The 15,964-nt window shown below is 51.9% G+C and overlaps 1 protein-coding gene across 3 annotated transcripts in view; it reads left to right on the top strand.

The window, feature by feature from the left end:
• The window catches only part of Bace2 (beta-secretase 2), a 99,272-nt gene that overhangs the window by 34,721 nt on the left and 48,587 nt on the right, over positions 1 to 15,964 (top strand). For all 3 annotated transcript variants that reach the window (XR_011708283.1, XR_011708284.1, XM_027929198.3), the window contains exons 2-3: positions 4,243 to 4,331; positions 13,064 to 13,280. Coding sequence is in view for 1 of the 3 variants with exons in the window: in XM_027929198.3 (XP_027784999.1) it covers positions 4,243 to 4,331; positions 13,064 to 13,280 (306 nt within the window). In the remaining 2 variants the exon portion in view is untranslated. The remainder of the gene's footprint in view (positions 1 to 4,242; positions 4,332 to 13,063; positions 13,281 to 15,964) is intronic.

Genomic DNA, 15,964 nt, shown 5'->3' with positions numbered 1-15,964 from the left:
ACACATGTGGCATGGAAGCCAGCTCTGAGGCAGTGAGGAGGCTCAGAGACAGGCCCACCTCAAAGACGGACAGACAGTATGACGCACTGACAGGTGTCCACATCCATTCTCGGCACCTGTCAGCGCAGAGTGAACGGGATGTCAGGGGTTGCTGGTCAAACTGAAAGTCAGACGAGGCAGGAGGGACTCCCCTTAGAGCCTTTCTGGGGCTCTCAGCCCTGCCGACACCTAGAGTTTGGACTTCTCCCCTCCAGAACCTGGGGAGAATAGGCGTGTGTTGTTTATGATGCCCCGGCAGGGGTATGTGCTACGGCAGCCCTAGAAGACCAATGGGAAAGTTGAGCCCCTTTGTCCAGGAAAGTTGAATCCGCCAACCAGTGTGAAGTCGGACGGATACCGTGGAACTGCGAGGCCAAGGAAGCCATCTCCAGGTGCCAGGGAGAAAAGGAAAGAGCAAGACAGGCTCAGGTTTCCCTCAAGTACTAGAGAAACATCTATGTGCTGTTCAGAGGAACACGTGACTCAGGCGTGTAGAGCCCAGGCAACCCTTCTTCAAGTGTAAGAGTCTTGGCGCTGGGTCCCAAACAGGAAGGGACCAGAGAAGATGGCTATCTTGGGGGGCCACAGGACGCCCAGCAGAAGTTCCCACGAGGGACCTGGGGGAGCCAGCTTGGGCCTGCGTCTGCCTGTGACCACTGAGCAGCGGTGGGAAAGGTGATTGTCACAAGCAACCCTTGAGAGGGCGCAAACAGCAGCGTGAGCCGTGGAGAGGCTCCTGGGACAGAGATCCACGGCCATCTAGGAGGGCCAAGGAAGACAGGGCGGGCAGACAGAGGAGGGTAAAATCCCAGGCAGGTAAAAGCAGGAGCTCTCAAATGCACCGCGTGAAATGGTCAACAGAGCTGCCCAGAAGAACAAACAGGGTGTGAGCCAGCGCATGCCCTGTCCCTCCTTATCTTATAACACCCACCGTCACTGGGCTTAGCTGTGTGCCAATTTTGTCAGATCTCAGAGTGGGGAGCCCACAGAGCCATTCTAAGTTGTGAAATCAAGACATCAGGTAAAGTTGTAAGACAACAAAAAACGAGTTAAAATGGATACAAAGCTTGCAAACTACAAGAATTCTTAAAAACCAGGGAATTCTAAAGTAAAGATTAAAAAAATAACAACAAAGTAAGAAACATTAAAATAGAAACCGAGATACAGGAAATGATAGGGTTAAGAAAAATGTGTGTGGTTGGGTGGGTGTGGGGTCAACCATCTCTTAAAAGATGAAGGGATTAAAAACTGCCCAGCAAGTCTGACATGCCTGGAAGTGAGCCTCTGAAAATTTAGTCTTGTCTCTCTGTGTGTGTGTGTGTGTGTATGTGTGTTGTGTGTGTGTGTGTGGTGCTGGGGATTGAACCCAGGGCCTTGTACATGGGAGTCAAGCCCATGGGAGACAACTGAGCTATATCCCCAGCCCCTAAAAATTTAGTATTTATGAACAGGAAGAAAAGGGAACCTGGCCCTACAGGAGGGATTTGTTCAGTGAGACTGAGCTACAGATGGGTCTCCTTCACTTGTTTTTGTTATTGTTGTTGTTTATTTCGTCCTGGGGACTGAACCTCCGGGTGCTTAATCACTGAGCTACATCCCCAGACCTTTTAATTTTTTATTTTGAGACAGGGTCTCACTAAGTTGCTCAGGGCTTCGTTAAGTTGCCAAGTCTGGCCTGGAACTTGTGATCCTCTTGCCTCAGCCTCCTGAGCCACTGGGATTTATAGGCGTGCACCATGAGGTCCAGCGCACCCACTTGTTTTAACCTCTGATTGATGATTCAATGCATAAGATGATTTCTTAGCATCCACCAGTTCCTCTCCACCAAACTCCAAGTTCAGTTCAGCCCTTTGCATTTCTAGGTTCCACATCCAAGGATTCAAACCACCAGGGATCAAAAATATTTTAAAAAATAGTACTGAATATGTGCAGACGTTCTGTCGTTGTTCCCTACACGGTGCAGTTTAACAACTCTTTGCATGCATTCACATCCTGCTGGGTATGATAAGTAGTCTAATAAGTCATTTAATCTGCATTTAGAATATGCAGGAGGATGTGTGTGGGTTCTATGCAGATACTCTGCCACTTTGTAGATGGGACTTGAGCTTCCTTGGAGTTTGGTACCTGCAGGGTGTCCTGGAAGCAATCCCCCAGCTACCAAGGGAAACCATGAATGCAGATTTGCTTGGTGCTCCTTTGGACCTCGCTCCCTCTGAGGCCCTGGAGAAGCCTGCCCTGCCTCTTCCAGCTCCTGGTGGTGGCTGTGAGTCCCTGGTGTCCTGGGGCTGTGCAACCCTGACCCCTGCCTCGATCGTCACATGCAGCTCTTGCATGTTTCTGTCTTTCCATGGGCCTTCCCCTCCCTGCAGTCCGACTGGATGGGCCACCCTAGGGCTGCCACCTTAACTTGACCAGCTCCGCGAAGACCCTGTTTCCTGACAACGTCTACTCAGGGTGTGAGGTTGGGGTTTCGGCACCGGAAGGCCGTGAAACACCAAATGCAGGTGTTGGGCCGGTGAAGCCTGGAGTCCCGGGCCAGGAACGGGCTGGCTGTGAGCTTGGGGCTCAGGGGCGAGAGGAGGCCTTTACAGACACGAGGGTGTGAGTCCAGAGGGCAGAAGCCACGCCAGGCTGAGCCCTGGGCAACTCCATCCAGCGGCAGGGGCATGGGGAGTCGCAGAAGCAGGAGGGGAATTCAGGAAGGTTGGAGTTCCAGAGTCCAAGGGGAAGGAGGAATTTCCAGGAGGAGGGGTTGAACCTGAGCCAAATTCTGTGGCTGGGTCGAATAAGTGGGGGTTGGGGGCATAGAAAGTTCTAGACTTAGCAAAACTGAGGGTATTGGCCAAGGCAGCAGTCTGTCCATGAGATAATGCTGGACAGAAGCTTGCCTGTTCTGTTTCCTGTCTCTAGCTGTTTAAACTTGATGTTCAGCCTTTGGGCTTCATCTACCTACTCTGTGTTCTAGAGGCTTTGTTCACTCTCTAAACAGCTGGCCATGTGTCTGCACTTGGGAGAGTGCTGGGCATAAAGAGGGGCAACCCACCCTTCCTCCCCTCGTGCCATTGTTGACTGGGGTACATGGGCCAAACCGTGGACGGGCAGCAGTTCAGCAGCATTGGTCAACTGGGGAGGTACAGGAAGCCTCAGCAAGATGCCACTATCTCCACTGGTGTGGCAGAAACAAAGGCCACCAACACCAGATTTGGGGGAGGATATGGAGCAAATAAGCAGAGTGGACCCTGGCGCGTTGCCACGGGAGTGCATCTTGGTATGTCTGTGTTGGAGAGCTACTCAGCAGTTTATTTAGAAAACACTAGAAAGGCATCTTGACCCTGTGACCCAGTAGGTTTAGTCCTGGGTATTTACCCAAGAGAAATGGAAGCATCTGTCCAAAGACTTCCAGGAGCGTCCACAGCAGCCTCACCCACACCAGCCTTCAACTGGAGACCAGCCAGCCCCATCTAGAGAAGCAGACCCACTGCCGCGCACGTGGAGGAACGCTCCTCCGCCGCGGAGACTCCAAGAGCAAAGACCCCAGCAAGGGAGCAAACCCAGCACCGCCCCGTTGCCCTCACAGAACCTTCAGGAGCGCCTGAAGCCGTTCCATGGTAATAGAAGTCAGAACAACGTGCGTGGCAGCTTCTGGGGAAGAGGCGCCAAGGGGACCTTTCAGGGACAACAGAAGTTCTGCATCTTGGTTTGAGGACATACTGTGGCAGCCCTCACGGAGCATTTCAGGCGAGATTGGGCACCTTCAGGGTGGTGTGGCTATGGTCTCACACGCATTTCAGATCTTGCATTTTTATTGTACAGAAATTCTACTGTAATCAAGCTACAAAAGCAGGACTGGGGCAGATGTCCCCAGGCACTCTGCAGGGGACATCTGCAGAAGGGGGCCACATTGGATCTGGTTTTCCCAGAGATTTGGGAAGGCAGGAAGAAGGTGTTCCCAGCCAGGGAACCAGGGCACAAGCTGGGGCGGGGGGCTGGCGGAGGCTCGGCCTGGTTAGCCAGTCCCAGCGGCCTAGGGGGAGATGCAGCGGCTGCAGGGCTGTTTCCAAGGCTGTGTGTGCCTGAGGAGGCCGCTCCTTGCTGCAGGCCTCTTCGTGGACTCTGTCTGATTCGGTTTACAACCGCCTCCCCAGTCAGTTCAAGCTTTTGCCTTATGATACTTTCTATTTTGTCTCCTTAAAAAAATAAAAGCTACAGATTCTCGTCGACACTGGAAGCAGTAACTTCGCCGTGGCAGGTGCCCCCCATTCCTACGTAGACACCTACTTTGACGCAGAGAGGTAAGCGGTGGGTCCAGAGTGGGCCTGGCTGGGTGGGGACACCACATGAATCGGCATGTAGAATATACTGGAACAAACCAGCCAGAAGACTGACTCACTTTCAGGATGTGTGTGTGCATGTATGTGTACACACGCACATTCGTCATCTGTGCTTGTGTCTGGATGTGTACCTGAACATGCATGTATACGTGTAGATGCACATGTATGTATGTGCGTGTTTCACTTCAGGGGAATCCATCACACAATCCCCCTTACGTAGCCTCTGTGTATCCACAGGAGAGTCACCTTATGCATTGTCAAGTGAAACAACTTCTGCACTTACACAGGAGCGCAGAGCTTGTGAGCCGTCAGTGTGTGAGGGAAGGTATGGGCAGAGGAGCACCATGTGAGAGTGTGGCCATTGAGGCAGGGGCCATTCTAGGCAGGGGTAAGCATGCAAAGCCAGCTCTGTGTTGCCCCGTCGTTCAGAACGGTTGGGGCACAGTTCACAGGAACATCGCTGTGGGGAGGTATCTGGGGAAAGAAGTCAGTGGCTCATTTGGAAAGAGTGAGGGTGCTGAGCACAAAGCACATGGCCTAAGCACTAAGCACTAAGCACTGAGGGGCTCCACAGGGCAGCTATGGGTTGGGCTTGTGAGAAGGGTGGAGGTCTCTGGAATAGCAGACTGTGCCCAGTGCAGGGGCCAGGACTACTGGCTCCAGAGGACCTCTGAGTGGGTGCAGGGAGGGTCCCCAGTGGCCTCATGTCACCCTCCAGTTCTGCAAGAACCCTGGATCTGGTGTCCCCTTCCTCTGGGCACTTGAAGCTGCTCTAATGCTGTCCACATTTGGACTTCATGTCAGTTTTTGTGAAGCTCAAAGGGAGCAGGCAGAGCAAGCCTGCCGACATGCAGGGGCTTTCTTTTTAGGGTCACGAACTCCCATAGCCTGAGAACTGCTGGCGGGATTCCCGACGGCGGGCCCTTGGCATCTCCGCCCCTCTCCCTTTCCTTATCCACAGTCTTTATTCCGAGGACTAAAGCCCAGATTTAGCTGCCAGAAAACAGGGAAACAAAACGCCCCCAGAACAGTCCTGTGTGGGCTGCGCTGCGGCTCCCCGGGGGGGCAGAAATGGCGCAGTGACCTGGGTGTGCGGCTGCAGCTGCTGGCTGTAGGGGGAGCCGTGGCCAGTGCACGCGGAGCCCCACAGAGCCACAGAACAAAGTGGCACCCCTCCTTCAAGGAACTTAGAGCACAGCACGTGACTCCGCATGTTGTAAGATCTCGCCGTTGCTATCCTAGGGTACACTAGCTGGCCCGTGATGGCCTGGGGAACGAGAAGATCAGGGTGTGCCAGAAGTTGTGCTGTAACCACGAACACGCGTAGAAGTGGGTGGTGTTTCTCGGTGCGAGAGGGGCCATGCTGTCCTTTCCCGTTCAGACGCAGGTTCATCCAATCCTCTGCCCACAGACAGCTCCCACCTCCAGTTGCTCACTGTGGGTGGCCCCGACGTGGGACGGGACGCCAGGTTGCTCCAAACCTCCCATGTTTATCCACATGGCCTGGGAAGTCAGGTAGGCAGCAGCCCCACCCACCTTCCTGATTCCGCACAGCAGGCCCGGGCCTTCCGCCCCACACCCTCCTCGTGACGAGTGCTTTGTGTCACCCCAAATGAAAGCCACCAGGAAATATGATTTGACCTACATACATGATTCTGAATGGCCCTATGGAGCTCACACGTGGAACACTCCTAGTCCCAAAATCTGGCATGCTCCAAAGTCCACCAGCTTCTTGAGCACTGACATGATGCTACAGGCAGAAACGTCCACTCCTGGACTCAGCTGACAGGTCATGGTCAGAACAGGCGCACCAGAAATACTGTATCAAATGACTCTCAGGCTACGTGTCCAAGGTGCAAACAAATGAACTTTGCTTTCATAGTTGATTCCCATTCCTGAGGTAGCTCATTGTGGGTATGTGAACATTCCCAAATCCAAGACACCCCAAATCTGAAGTTCTTCCAGTAGCTTTATTTTATTTCAGGAAATAAACACCTGTGCGGGTGGAAGGAAAGGAAAGGGATGTGTAGTAAGGTAGTCATGGTCTCTGAAGGTGACCTCTGTGGCTCGAGCACACTAGGAGACCGTGAGGGCAGGGCCTGGAGGCTGTGCGGGGACCACTGTGGCTGCGTGTCACCCAGTGTAGACTGACCAGGGCTGATTGAGTAAGACTCCAACCCGCAGCGCAGCTTGGGTTGTTGACGTTGTTTCTTACGTGGTGAAGAATCCTGGTGGAGTTCAAAGAAAAAGTTATCACCTGCCATCTTATTTACATAGCAGTTAATATCCAACTTCTGTTAAACCCACATAGAAAACATTCAGTGTGTATGTGAAAGGGAGGCACATCTGGGGCTCAGGGTTTTCACATGTGTGTGCCCAGAGGGGCTCAGAACGTGCACAGGGATGAGGGACAAGGGCTTCTAGGATAGCCATTGTGCCTGATGCTGGCCCCCCAGTGGCCAAAAATCCCCCCAGAGTTTCCACCACTCTCCCACAGGGGATGGTGTCCCCCTCACTGAGAACTGCTCCTGGTGACAAAGTTGTCCAGCCCTGTGTCATTCTGAGCAGGCTCTGGTCTGTTCTGCACACTGACCTGGGTTCCCCTGGGTGGGGTGCTCAGGACACAGAGGCAGGAGGAACAAGCCCGAGCAGGTTCCCATCCCAAATAAGTTCATTCCTTATCATACATCTGTTGACATCAGTCACAGTAGAGAGACCGGAGAGCCAGGTCGGGGTAGTGTGCACGGTCACTTCCGGGTTTAAACGGGCAGACTTCACACAGTGGTGGTCACTTCTAGACTGTAGGTAGATGGGGTTCTTTGGCAGCTGACAATTGCCAGCTCCACAGAAGTCAGATGGGCTTCTCCACCCAGGCCCTGTGCCAATGCCATTGTCAAAACACCCAGGGGTAAATAACAGCCACCACCGCCAAGCCACGCACCGCCCTCCATACAAGAGCCATGCTTAATCAACCACACAACCGGGCGTCCTTCCCCTGGGCTCTGATGCACTCACTGTTCTCATCAGGCCCCAGGAGGCCACATCTGTCTAACCCCCCTGTTGGCTGGTCCAAGTGGACTTTGTGCATACAGCCAGCCTGGTGTTCAGGTGGCAGGTGGGTCCCTTTACCCAACCTAAAGGCTGGGCTTCTCTGGCCATCTGCCCCTGACTTGGAGCAAACTCCTGAGGTGCACACAGCTCCCTGCATGGCCGAGCCTCCTGCTCATCCCACCAGAGGACACAGACCTGCCATCGGCTCTCTGACCACTCCAGTTTCTGATCTGCTTCTCCTCTTGTGAGTAGATAAAAACAGAACACACCCATGTCCAGGGAGAGCCCTGGGCTGCCCCAGTGGTCACTTTGGCCCATGACCACTGCCTGCTGAGTTTGCTGTGTTCAAAGCTGCACTGCGGCCAGGCCTCCTGCCCTGGTCCTGCCTCTTTTCAGGAGCCCGCTCCTCAGCAGGGCTCGAAGGCCACTTCTTTTCTTGGCCGAGTCAGACATGAAGCTTCACACTTGTGACCTTTGGTGGGCTCTGTGCCCCAGGCCACATGCCTGTCCCAGGCTGGCCTTGCAGGTCAGTCCCCTCTGGGGCTCGTGTTAACCTCGCCTTCTCTTTTTCCAAGCTTCTGAGAGGCATGTGGCCGACACAGATCCATTATTTCAAGATCCCAGTGTTTTCTCTCGATGACTTGCTGTGAGGCTAGCTTGTCCGATGCCTTCCCCCGCCTTTGGCCTGGGCCTACGGTGCCCCTTCAGCCCTTCTTCAGTGGGAGCATTCTCTTCCTTTCTGCGTGTTGGACAAAGGAGTCTTTTCTGAAATGTGGCCCCCCGCGCTGTGAGTTTTCAGTGTGAGCCTAGGCCTCTGATCTTGGTTGTAATAGGGTTTCTGGTTGGGTTTGAGCCTCTGATTCAAGTTCCCAGTCTCTGGGCATTCAGGTTTAATGTCTCCTGAAGCACTCTACAGTAATTGGAGGTTTGGCATGGCGCTTTGGGCAAGGTGGCTTTGATTTATGGGATGAGAGGTCGGGCTGCTGTGAGTCATTGGCATAGCTAGTCTCTGTCAGAACTTCTTCCATGGTCACGAGTGCTCCAGTGGATGACTATGCAGTGGGGAAAGAATTGTGTATTTTTTTTTTAATGTACTTTTTTTTAGCCAATAAAACAACCTCTGGCCCGTTGGCTTGAGGGAAAGCCAATATACACACCCCTCGACCCTCGACTGATTTGGTCAGGAAATTAAGTATCTATTCCCATTAAAATTTCCTGGCTCCTGGGCTGCATGTAAGCAAAGCCCACAGAGAGGGTGTAGCAAGGAGCCAACTATTCTCTGTAACTGACGCCTGGAAGTGGGATTCGGGGATTGAAGACGCACCTGGTGCCTTCTCTACAGAGGCCAGACTGGACACAGATCAAATGCCTTTCCCTGTAACAGTGACAGATGTGTTTGCCTGATTGTTTAGGTGCTTTCTTACGCCTGTGCTTTCCTGGAGGGACTGGCTGTATTAGAGGCCTGTGAGTAATGGTCACTGCTGAGGCTGTTGAGGACCCACGAGGCTCGGCAGGCTTGCTGAGCTGCCCCGAACCTCACGGGTTCCATCTGTTCCTTCTGGTAACTTCCAGACTTACAGAAGAGAGCGAGGGACCTCTGGTCATCTGGGCCAGGCCACCCCACCCACAGGTGGATTCCAACCCTGTAAAGTTCAGGAGAACCCCAGGGAGGCTCAGGCAGAATTCTTCAGGGGACCCAGCGTTCCCTGGTGTCGGGGACCCAGAGCCGCCCAAGGATTCAGCTGCCTTGAATCTGCCCTTCCGGCTTCTCTTTTCTGTTTTCTGGAAACATTGGTGGGCTTCATTTAAAACAATTAGACGCTCTACGGCTCTGCTCTCCTCTTCGACTGACCTTGGTTTTTATTCCTGAGTCCCCTGAGCTCTCTTCTCGGAGGCAGACTGTCTTCTGAGTTTGGTTCAAAGTGTGTTTGTTGCTGTGACTGGACTTTTTCCTGCCACCCACAGATTGTCCCTGACAGATTGTTGTTTCTGAGCACTGGAATGGACATTACATATGAGAAGCCCACCGGGCGTTCTCTCTGGGTATATTTAATTAATGAACAGAGGGGTTGGCCATTCAGTGCCAAGAATTAGGATGTTAGAAAATGAAGGTAGAAGAATTTTTTGTTTAATTTAAAGTTCTGGAAATTCTATGCTAATAATCCATAGAGCTGCTTATGATTCTTCTCCAGGACTCCATTCTTTGCGGTTTAGTGAAAGAAACCCAGAGAGAAGGGCTTGGTACTACTCTTCTTTCTCACATTATCTTGAATTGTGTTTCTGCAAGGGTACCCAGTGATCACATGTAACCATTTAAGCTTAAATTCACTAACGGTCAATGAAACGAAGGCTCAGTTCTTCAGTCACACTATTGTCACATTTCAAGTTTCAGTAGCCACGTGTTGCTGCCATGTCGGGCAGTGGCAAAGCAGAACATCACTGTCACCACCGCCGGTTCTGTTGGATGGCACTGGTGCAGAGCACAGAGGGACTCACCCTCTGAGAAGCCTGTTGCTCAGGGGGATGACCGCTCCTCCACCACCCCAACCTCCTTAGCAAAGCCAGGCCCCCTATGGGCAAGAGCTGCCCCTTTCCATGAGGTCATTGGAACTTAGAATGAGATAATTCGGGGTCCTCGGTATTAGTAGTTCTGTAGGAACATTTTCTAGAAAAAAAATTCTTGAATTTTCTAATAGTAGCTCATAGATTGGAGAAGGTAGCAAGTGATTAGATAATTATAATAATAGCAGCTATTTTGGTTACGTACCTGTCATGTTCTGGGTTTTTTTTCTAAATGCTGCGTGGTGTTAACTCTTGTAATCCACATCATTAACCCCAGGGGGTCTGATAGGAGGACCCCATGTTACAGTTGAGGAATCTGAAGCACAGAGAGGCTGAAGAGTTGGCCCAGGTCTGGAGGCTTGTGAGGGGCTGAACCTGTACCTGAACCCAGGCGCTGTAACTAGCTGCCACTCCCTTTCCTCAAATGACACTGAAATGTCCAGAACAATGTCAGGGGCCAGCAATCTGGGCAGGAAACTGTAGAAGACACGCCTAATACCCAGCGTCCAGAAGGGCTCAGGTTCCCATCCCAAGGAGTTGTTTACAGACCAGAGGCAGTAAAAACAGGAGGCCGCTGCACTTGAGACTGTTTGGGGACGATAACTAACATGCTAGCCCAGGGGTTGGCAAACTGTCACCGTTGGGCCCAACCTGACCTGCCGATGCGTTTATAAATCTAAAGTTTTATTGGCACACAGCCACGCAGCCGTTTCCACATATCACGTGGCTGCTTCCACATTACGGTGGCAGAGCTGAGTAGCTGTGACGGGCCTCGTGTGCAATGCAGAGCCTGCAACGTTTCTCTGTGGGCTCTTCAATGGACAAAGTGTGCAAACTCCTTTCTAAACCGTGTTCTCGAAGCATTTCAAAGTGTCAGCAGTGGTGTTCCTGTCCTTGAGGAATGACCTCAAAGTGTCAAAAGGGACTGAATAATTCAGAGTTTTTCTTGGCATTGAACATGACTGTGTGCATGCCCTCCTGTGTGCCTGGCCCATCTGAATTTGCACCAACCCTGGAATTTGGCACTGCACCCATCCTCAGATACTCACGCCTAAAGGTCCAACTGCACTTTCCATGGCGATTTCTGGTGGGGCAGCCGGGACTCAGGGTGACCGGTTCTGCTGCCCTCACCCTCCGTCTCTGCGCCTGCCCCTCCTCGGGAGGTGCTTCTCTTACGTTAGGGCCACAGTGGAGGGAACTCAAATGGTAAGCTGATATTAAAATTCAACACCCGTCAGAGTTTATTCTCCATCATAAAAGTGAGAATAAATTAAACTGCACTGAAATTTCTTTGCCAGACATTTTTTAAAATAACATTTTTTTCCTGATTCTAAAAGTCACATGCAGAAGTTGCTGAAGGATTCAACGACAAGAATGGGCATCTCTCCACCAAATCCATTACCCAGAGACAGCCACTGGTAATATTTTACTGTGATAAGTAGTTTTGAATATTTTGCCACAGAAACAAATTTTTCTTTCAACTTAATTTTTCCCTGACACTTAAATGGTAGGAAAAACCATATTTTCATTGCTGCATAATAATCTCTCATACAAATACACCATAGTTTATTGAACTATTTCCTTTTTACTAGGCCTTTGGTTTGTTTCCTATTATAAATAAAACATTATGACCATCTCTGTTTCCTGAGTACATCCTCAGGGTCAGATTCTCAGAACTGTGATTAACAAATTAAAAATGATTTGGGCTGGGGTTGTGGCTCAGTAGTAGAGCACTTGCCTAGATGTGTGAGGCACTGGGTTCGATCCTCAGCACCACATAAAAATAAATAAATAAAATAAAGAGATTGTGTCCATCTACAACTAAAAATATTTAAAAATGGTTGACATTTGTATAGCGTAAAAGATACATGAAAAATAAATATGCATAAATATGGAATCATGTCATCTCTGACTTAACTTCTTCCTGACCCCAAGCAAGACTGCATTAGCTTCTACATAAAGACATATTAGCTTGTGTTGATGTTGTGCAGCCTTTTTACTGGAGCAGAGTGGAGTGGAACTGCAGGAAGAAGAGCCCTCTAAGGTTGTTGGTTTGGTGATTTGACACTTGTCTTAGGAACCTGGTCATTTTCTGGCTTGAATGTCCAGATATCTGCCCAGAGTCATTCCTGGGGTTCCTTCTTGTAGCCCAAGAGTTTTCAGACTCATGTGGATACAAGAAGGACTGCAGGGCTGGACACCCAGGACTCTGACGCCCGCTCTCTTCTCCCCAAGAGGGCCTCCCCGGAGAGCTACAGGACTCCGTGTCCTCATGTAAGTGCCTGGTGTCAGAGAGGTCTCTGGTGTCAGGAGTCCCTTGCTTTCCCGCCATCTTGGGAAGAAGCTCCAGTTCACTCTTGTGCTACCTGAAGTGCTCTGTGCTCACATGCCGAGCGGATCACTGGCTGATCCTGAAGAGGACGGCATTGCCGTCTGTCTTGCCCATCGCCTGCCCCTGTTCATGTTATTGTCAGTAACTTGGTCCTCAGGTTCAGATGAGTCCCAGGTTCTTGGTGGTGCCACCATTTAGATATGAGTGTAATCAGCTTTGAGGCGTTAGGAGAGCCTTGAGAAGGGCCTGTGACTTCAGGGGCCAGGCTGGCTCTGAAGAGGAAGGACCTGGACTCCCAAGAGGGGGCTTGGTCTTTGTCACCTGGGTCATGTGAATCTGAGCCTCAGTCACTGCTGGAAGAGCTGTAGAGCCTCCTCACGGGCTGCCAGCACCTCTGTGTCCCTTCGAAGCCAGTGGGCCAGGCTGGTGCCCAGATCTGGTCGTGTTCTTGGAGGCTGAAGGGATTCGTGGGTTGGGGTGAGGAGAGGGAGAAGGACACTTGAGGGCTACAGGATAACCCCAGACCCGCCCTTCCACGTGGCACCACACCCTGTCATCAGAGTGCAACTGATCCTGTCTGGTGAGGAGGGTCACCTTGTCAGCACTGGCACTCCTGATCATGAAGAACTGCTTACAGTGGGCTGCGATGGGGACAGCTGCTTGTCCACAGTGACCACCCTCTCCTCTGTGGGTCAGGGAACCTGGCTCTCTGCACAGAATACAATGGACTTTTCTTTTCCTTCTGCAGGTCCAGCACCTACCGCTTCAAGGGCTTTGAAGTCACTGTGAAGTACACACAGGGCAGCTGGACTGGCTTCATGGGGGAGGATGTGGTCACCATCCCAAAGGGCTTCAATAGTTCGTTTCTTGTCAACATCGCCACTATTTTCAAGTCAGAGAACTTCTTTCTGCCTGGGATCAAATGGAATGGAATACTTGGACTTGCTTATGCCACCCTGGCCAAGGTGAGGCAAATCCAGGGATTTCAGCCATTTATTTAAGTTAATAAACTATGGATGAGAGTCTGAGGACCAGCCATTAAAGGGCTAAGAGACGGGGGACTGCCCCTGAGGGTACCCAGTGAGAATCCCCCCCCCCCCCCCCACTGTTGAAACAGACCAGTCCTCGCACACTCAGGTCCAAGCACTTTTAAATTAAAGGTAAATGGCACACTTCTTGGGAACGTCCCTGCAGGATTTAATCATAACATGAACTTTTTTGTTTTTGTTTTTGATTATTTTAGTTCTGATGCTAAAAGGCGTCAGCAGAATCTGAATTGTGTTGATTATGGACTTGGTTCAGGAGTTTCTACCAAAACAGATTTGAAAGAAAACATGCATGTGTTCAGTTCACACAGGCACATGAACAGGGGCCTGTGGGGCATCCTGGGACATCAGCAGGTGGAGGTATCCCCCCTGTCCTGCCATCGCCCGCCCTCTGGGGGAGCCTCCCAGGACACAATTGGAACAGGAACATGTTGAGTTGCCCTGGGGATGGCCAACCCCTCTAAGGAGTGACGAGCCAGGAGATCGGGGACCTCGCTCTCAGGGCCATTGTGGCCTTCACATCATGGGGAGGGACAGAATTGGATGTCTGCAAATATTTGTACTTGGGCCAACCCCCAGGAAATAATGGTGTGCAGAAGAGGGAGGCAGGAAGGCAGATTTCTCCCTGGGAGTGTCACCAGAACCATTGGGGCTAGATAGCAGAGGTGTGCCCTGGGCTCTTGGAGACAGGCGGGTCTGCATGGGCTTGCGAAGAGCAGAAGGGGGCATCTCTTGTGGTCCTGGCCCTGGGCCCCACACCTGGCTTCGTGGTGCAGCCTTAGACTTGGAGGCAGAGCTCAGTGTGAGAAGGAAGTGTCACTACCCTGGCAACAGACCCTGTGGGCCTTTGGAGATCCAGAGCGGAAGGCCAGTTTGCCCACCCTGTGGGACCATTACTCCTGTTCACGTTCATTAGCAAATGGTGTGTGGTGGAGCAGACAGGTTTAGTGCCAACCCATGACTTCCCAAGGAGAAAGGCTGACCTGGTTCTGGGTGCCTGTCAGGCCCTAGGGAGAACATCACAAGCCGTTCATTCACTCGAGGTTTGTGTCCTGTGATGCCCACCTCGTAAGGCCAGGGTCTCCCATGTTAGAGCTGTGGGGGCTAGGTCAGAGAGGCTTGACCCCTCCACCCAGAGCACAGAACCCCGTGTCCTTTCACCCTCTCTGCAGAGCGGCCGCAGTAACCTGAGGTGAACGTCTTAGATTGCAGATGGGTAGAAACTTAGTAAATCCAATTTCACTGACAGTGTGACCTAGGGCAAAACATCTCATCTTTATGTGGCTTTTTGGAAATGAAAGATGTGAGCATGATTGATTTTATGCAAATTATTCTAGATGATAGAGTAAATTTCAATTATCTGCAATTAATAGAGTGTAAAACTTCTGTGAGAACAAACTACTTTGGGGTTTGGGGGGACTATTCAGAACCCCCACATGACCTTTGCTCTCTTCATCTGTGAAATTGCAAGATGACTGACAATTGGCTTCATGCCCCCGAGTTGGAGGAGCCAGTAATAGGAGCTGCGGGGGAAGTGGCCCATCTGGAAGGACCAGCACAGTGGTGTGGGTCAGGCACTCAGTGGAGGTCACAGTGTGTGGTGTCCCCGGTCAGCCCCAAGTGCTCCCACCAAGGCTGTGTGCGACAGCTACCACTGCACACCCACTAGACCATGTTCCCTTGGGGTTGGTCCTGAGTAACTGCCTGTTTTTGAATCCCTTGGGGGATCCTGAGGCAGGGTCCCAGTGGAGAGTAGCTTGGCAGAATGATAGCAGAGCCTTGATCATGTGTCCCACTTAGGTCCCAGAACAGGCCTGGCAGGTGATTGCTATCACAGGCAGGAAACAAAGGCGTGACCCTGGTCAGCAGGGTGGAGCCCGGCCTCAGTCCCAGGTGGTGTTGTCCCTGCTGCCTCTCAGGAAGGCAGGCCAGAGTCCACCAGACCCCACCCTCCTGCAGGGACTTTGTGTCCCTGGACTTGTAGCTCTGCTGCAGGTAGCCAGCTGGTGGCCAGATGTGGGTGGGCTGAGTGAGCGGGAGGCAGAACTCATCCCTCACGCCTCCAGAACTGCCATCTCAGCTCTGCATTCAGTGAGCCACTCTTCCTGCCGAATGACCACAGGTGTCAGAGGACGCCTTCAGCCTCTGCCTCTGCAGCTCATTGTTGTGATGGCATCCAAAACTGACCCTCCACCCCCGAGTGGCTTATCTAGATCCTCCCAGGTGTCTAAACTCAGGTCTGTAGTATCAGTGACTTTCTGCTTGGCTGCCCGCGCCCTGGCTCCCCGGCGTGGAGCTGTTTGCAGAGTAGCCCTCTTCCCTTTGAGACCTTCTGCAGAAATGGGGGTGTCTTCTGCACACGTAGCCGTGAGTGGGGACCAAGGCTGTATGACAACACACAGAGCAGACCAGGCCTGCTGCGGTTTGGCAATGGGAATCACCGGGCTTTGTCTTTTTAGGTCCTTTTCTAATTGCTGCATTGTAATTGCACCTCAGAGTGGGTTTCCCTGTCACTACTCAGGCGTGAGCATAGTTTGGCCAGTTTCGCTCCCCAGCACCTCCCCTTCCCCTCAGTCACCAGCCTTGTCAACTCCGGGGCTCAC

Source organism: Marmota flaviventris, chromosome 8, assembly GCF_047511675.1.
Source record: "Marmota flaviventris isolate mMarFla1 chromosome 8, mMarFla1.hap1, whole genome shotgun sequence".
Taxonomy (NCBI): Eukaryota; Metazoa; Chordata; class Mammalia; order Rodentia; family Sciuridae; genus Marmota; species Marmota flaviventris.
Note: the sequence above shows the minus strand (reverse complement) of the source record. Positions and strands in the feature narration are given on the sequence as shown.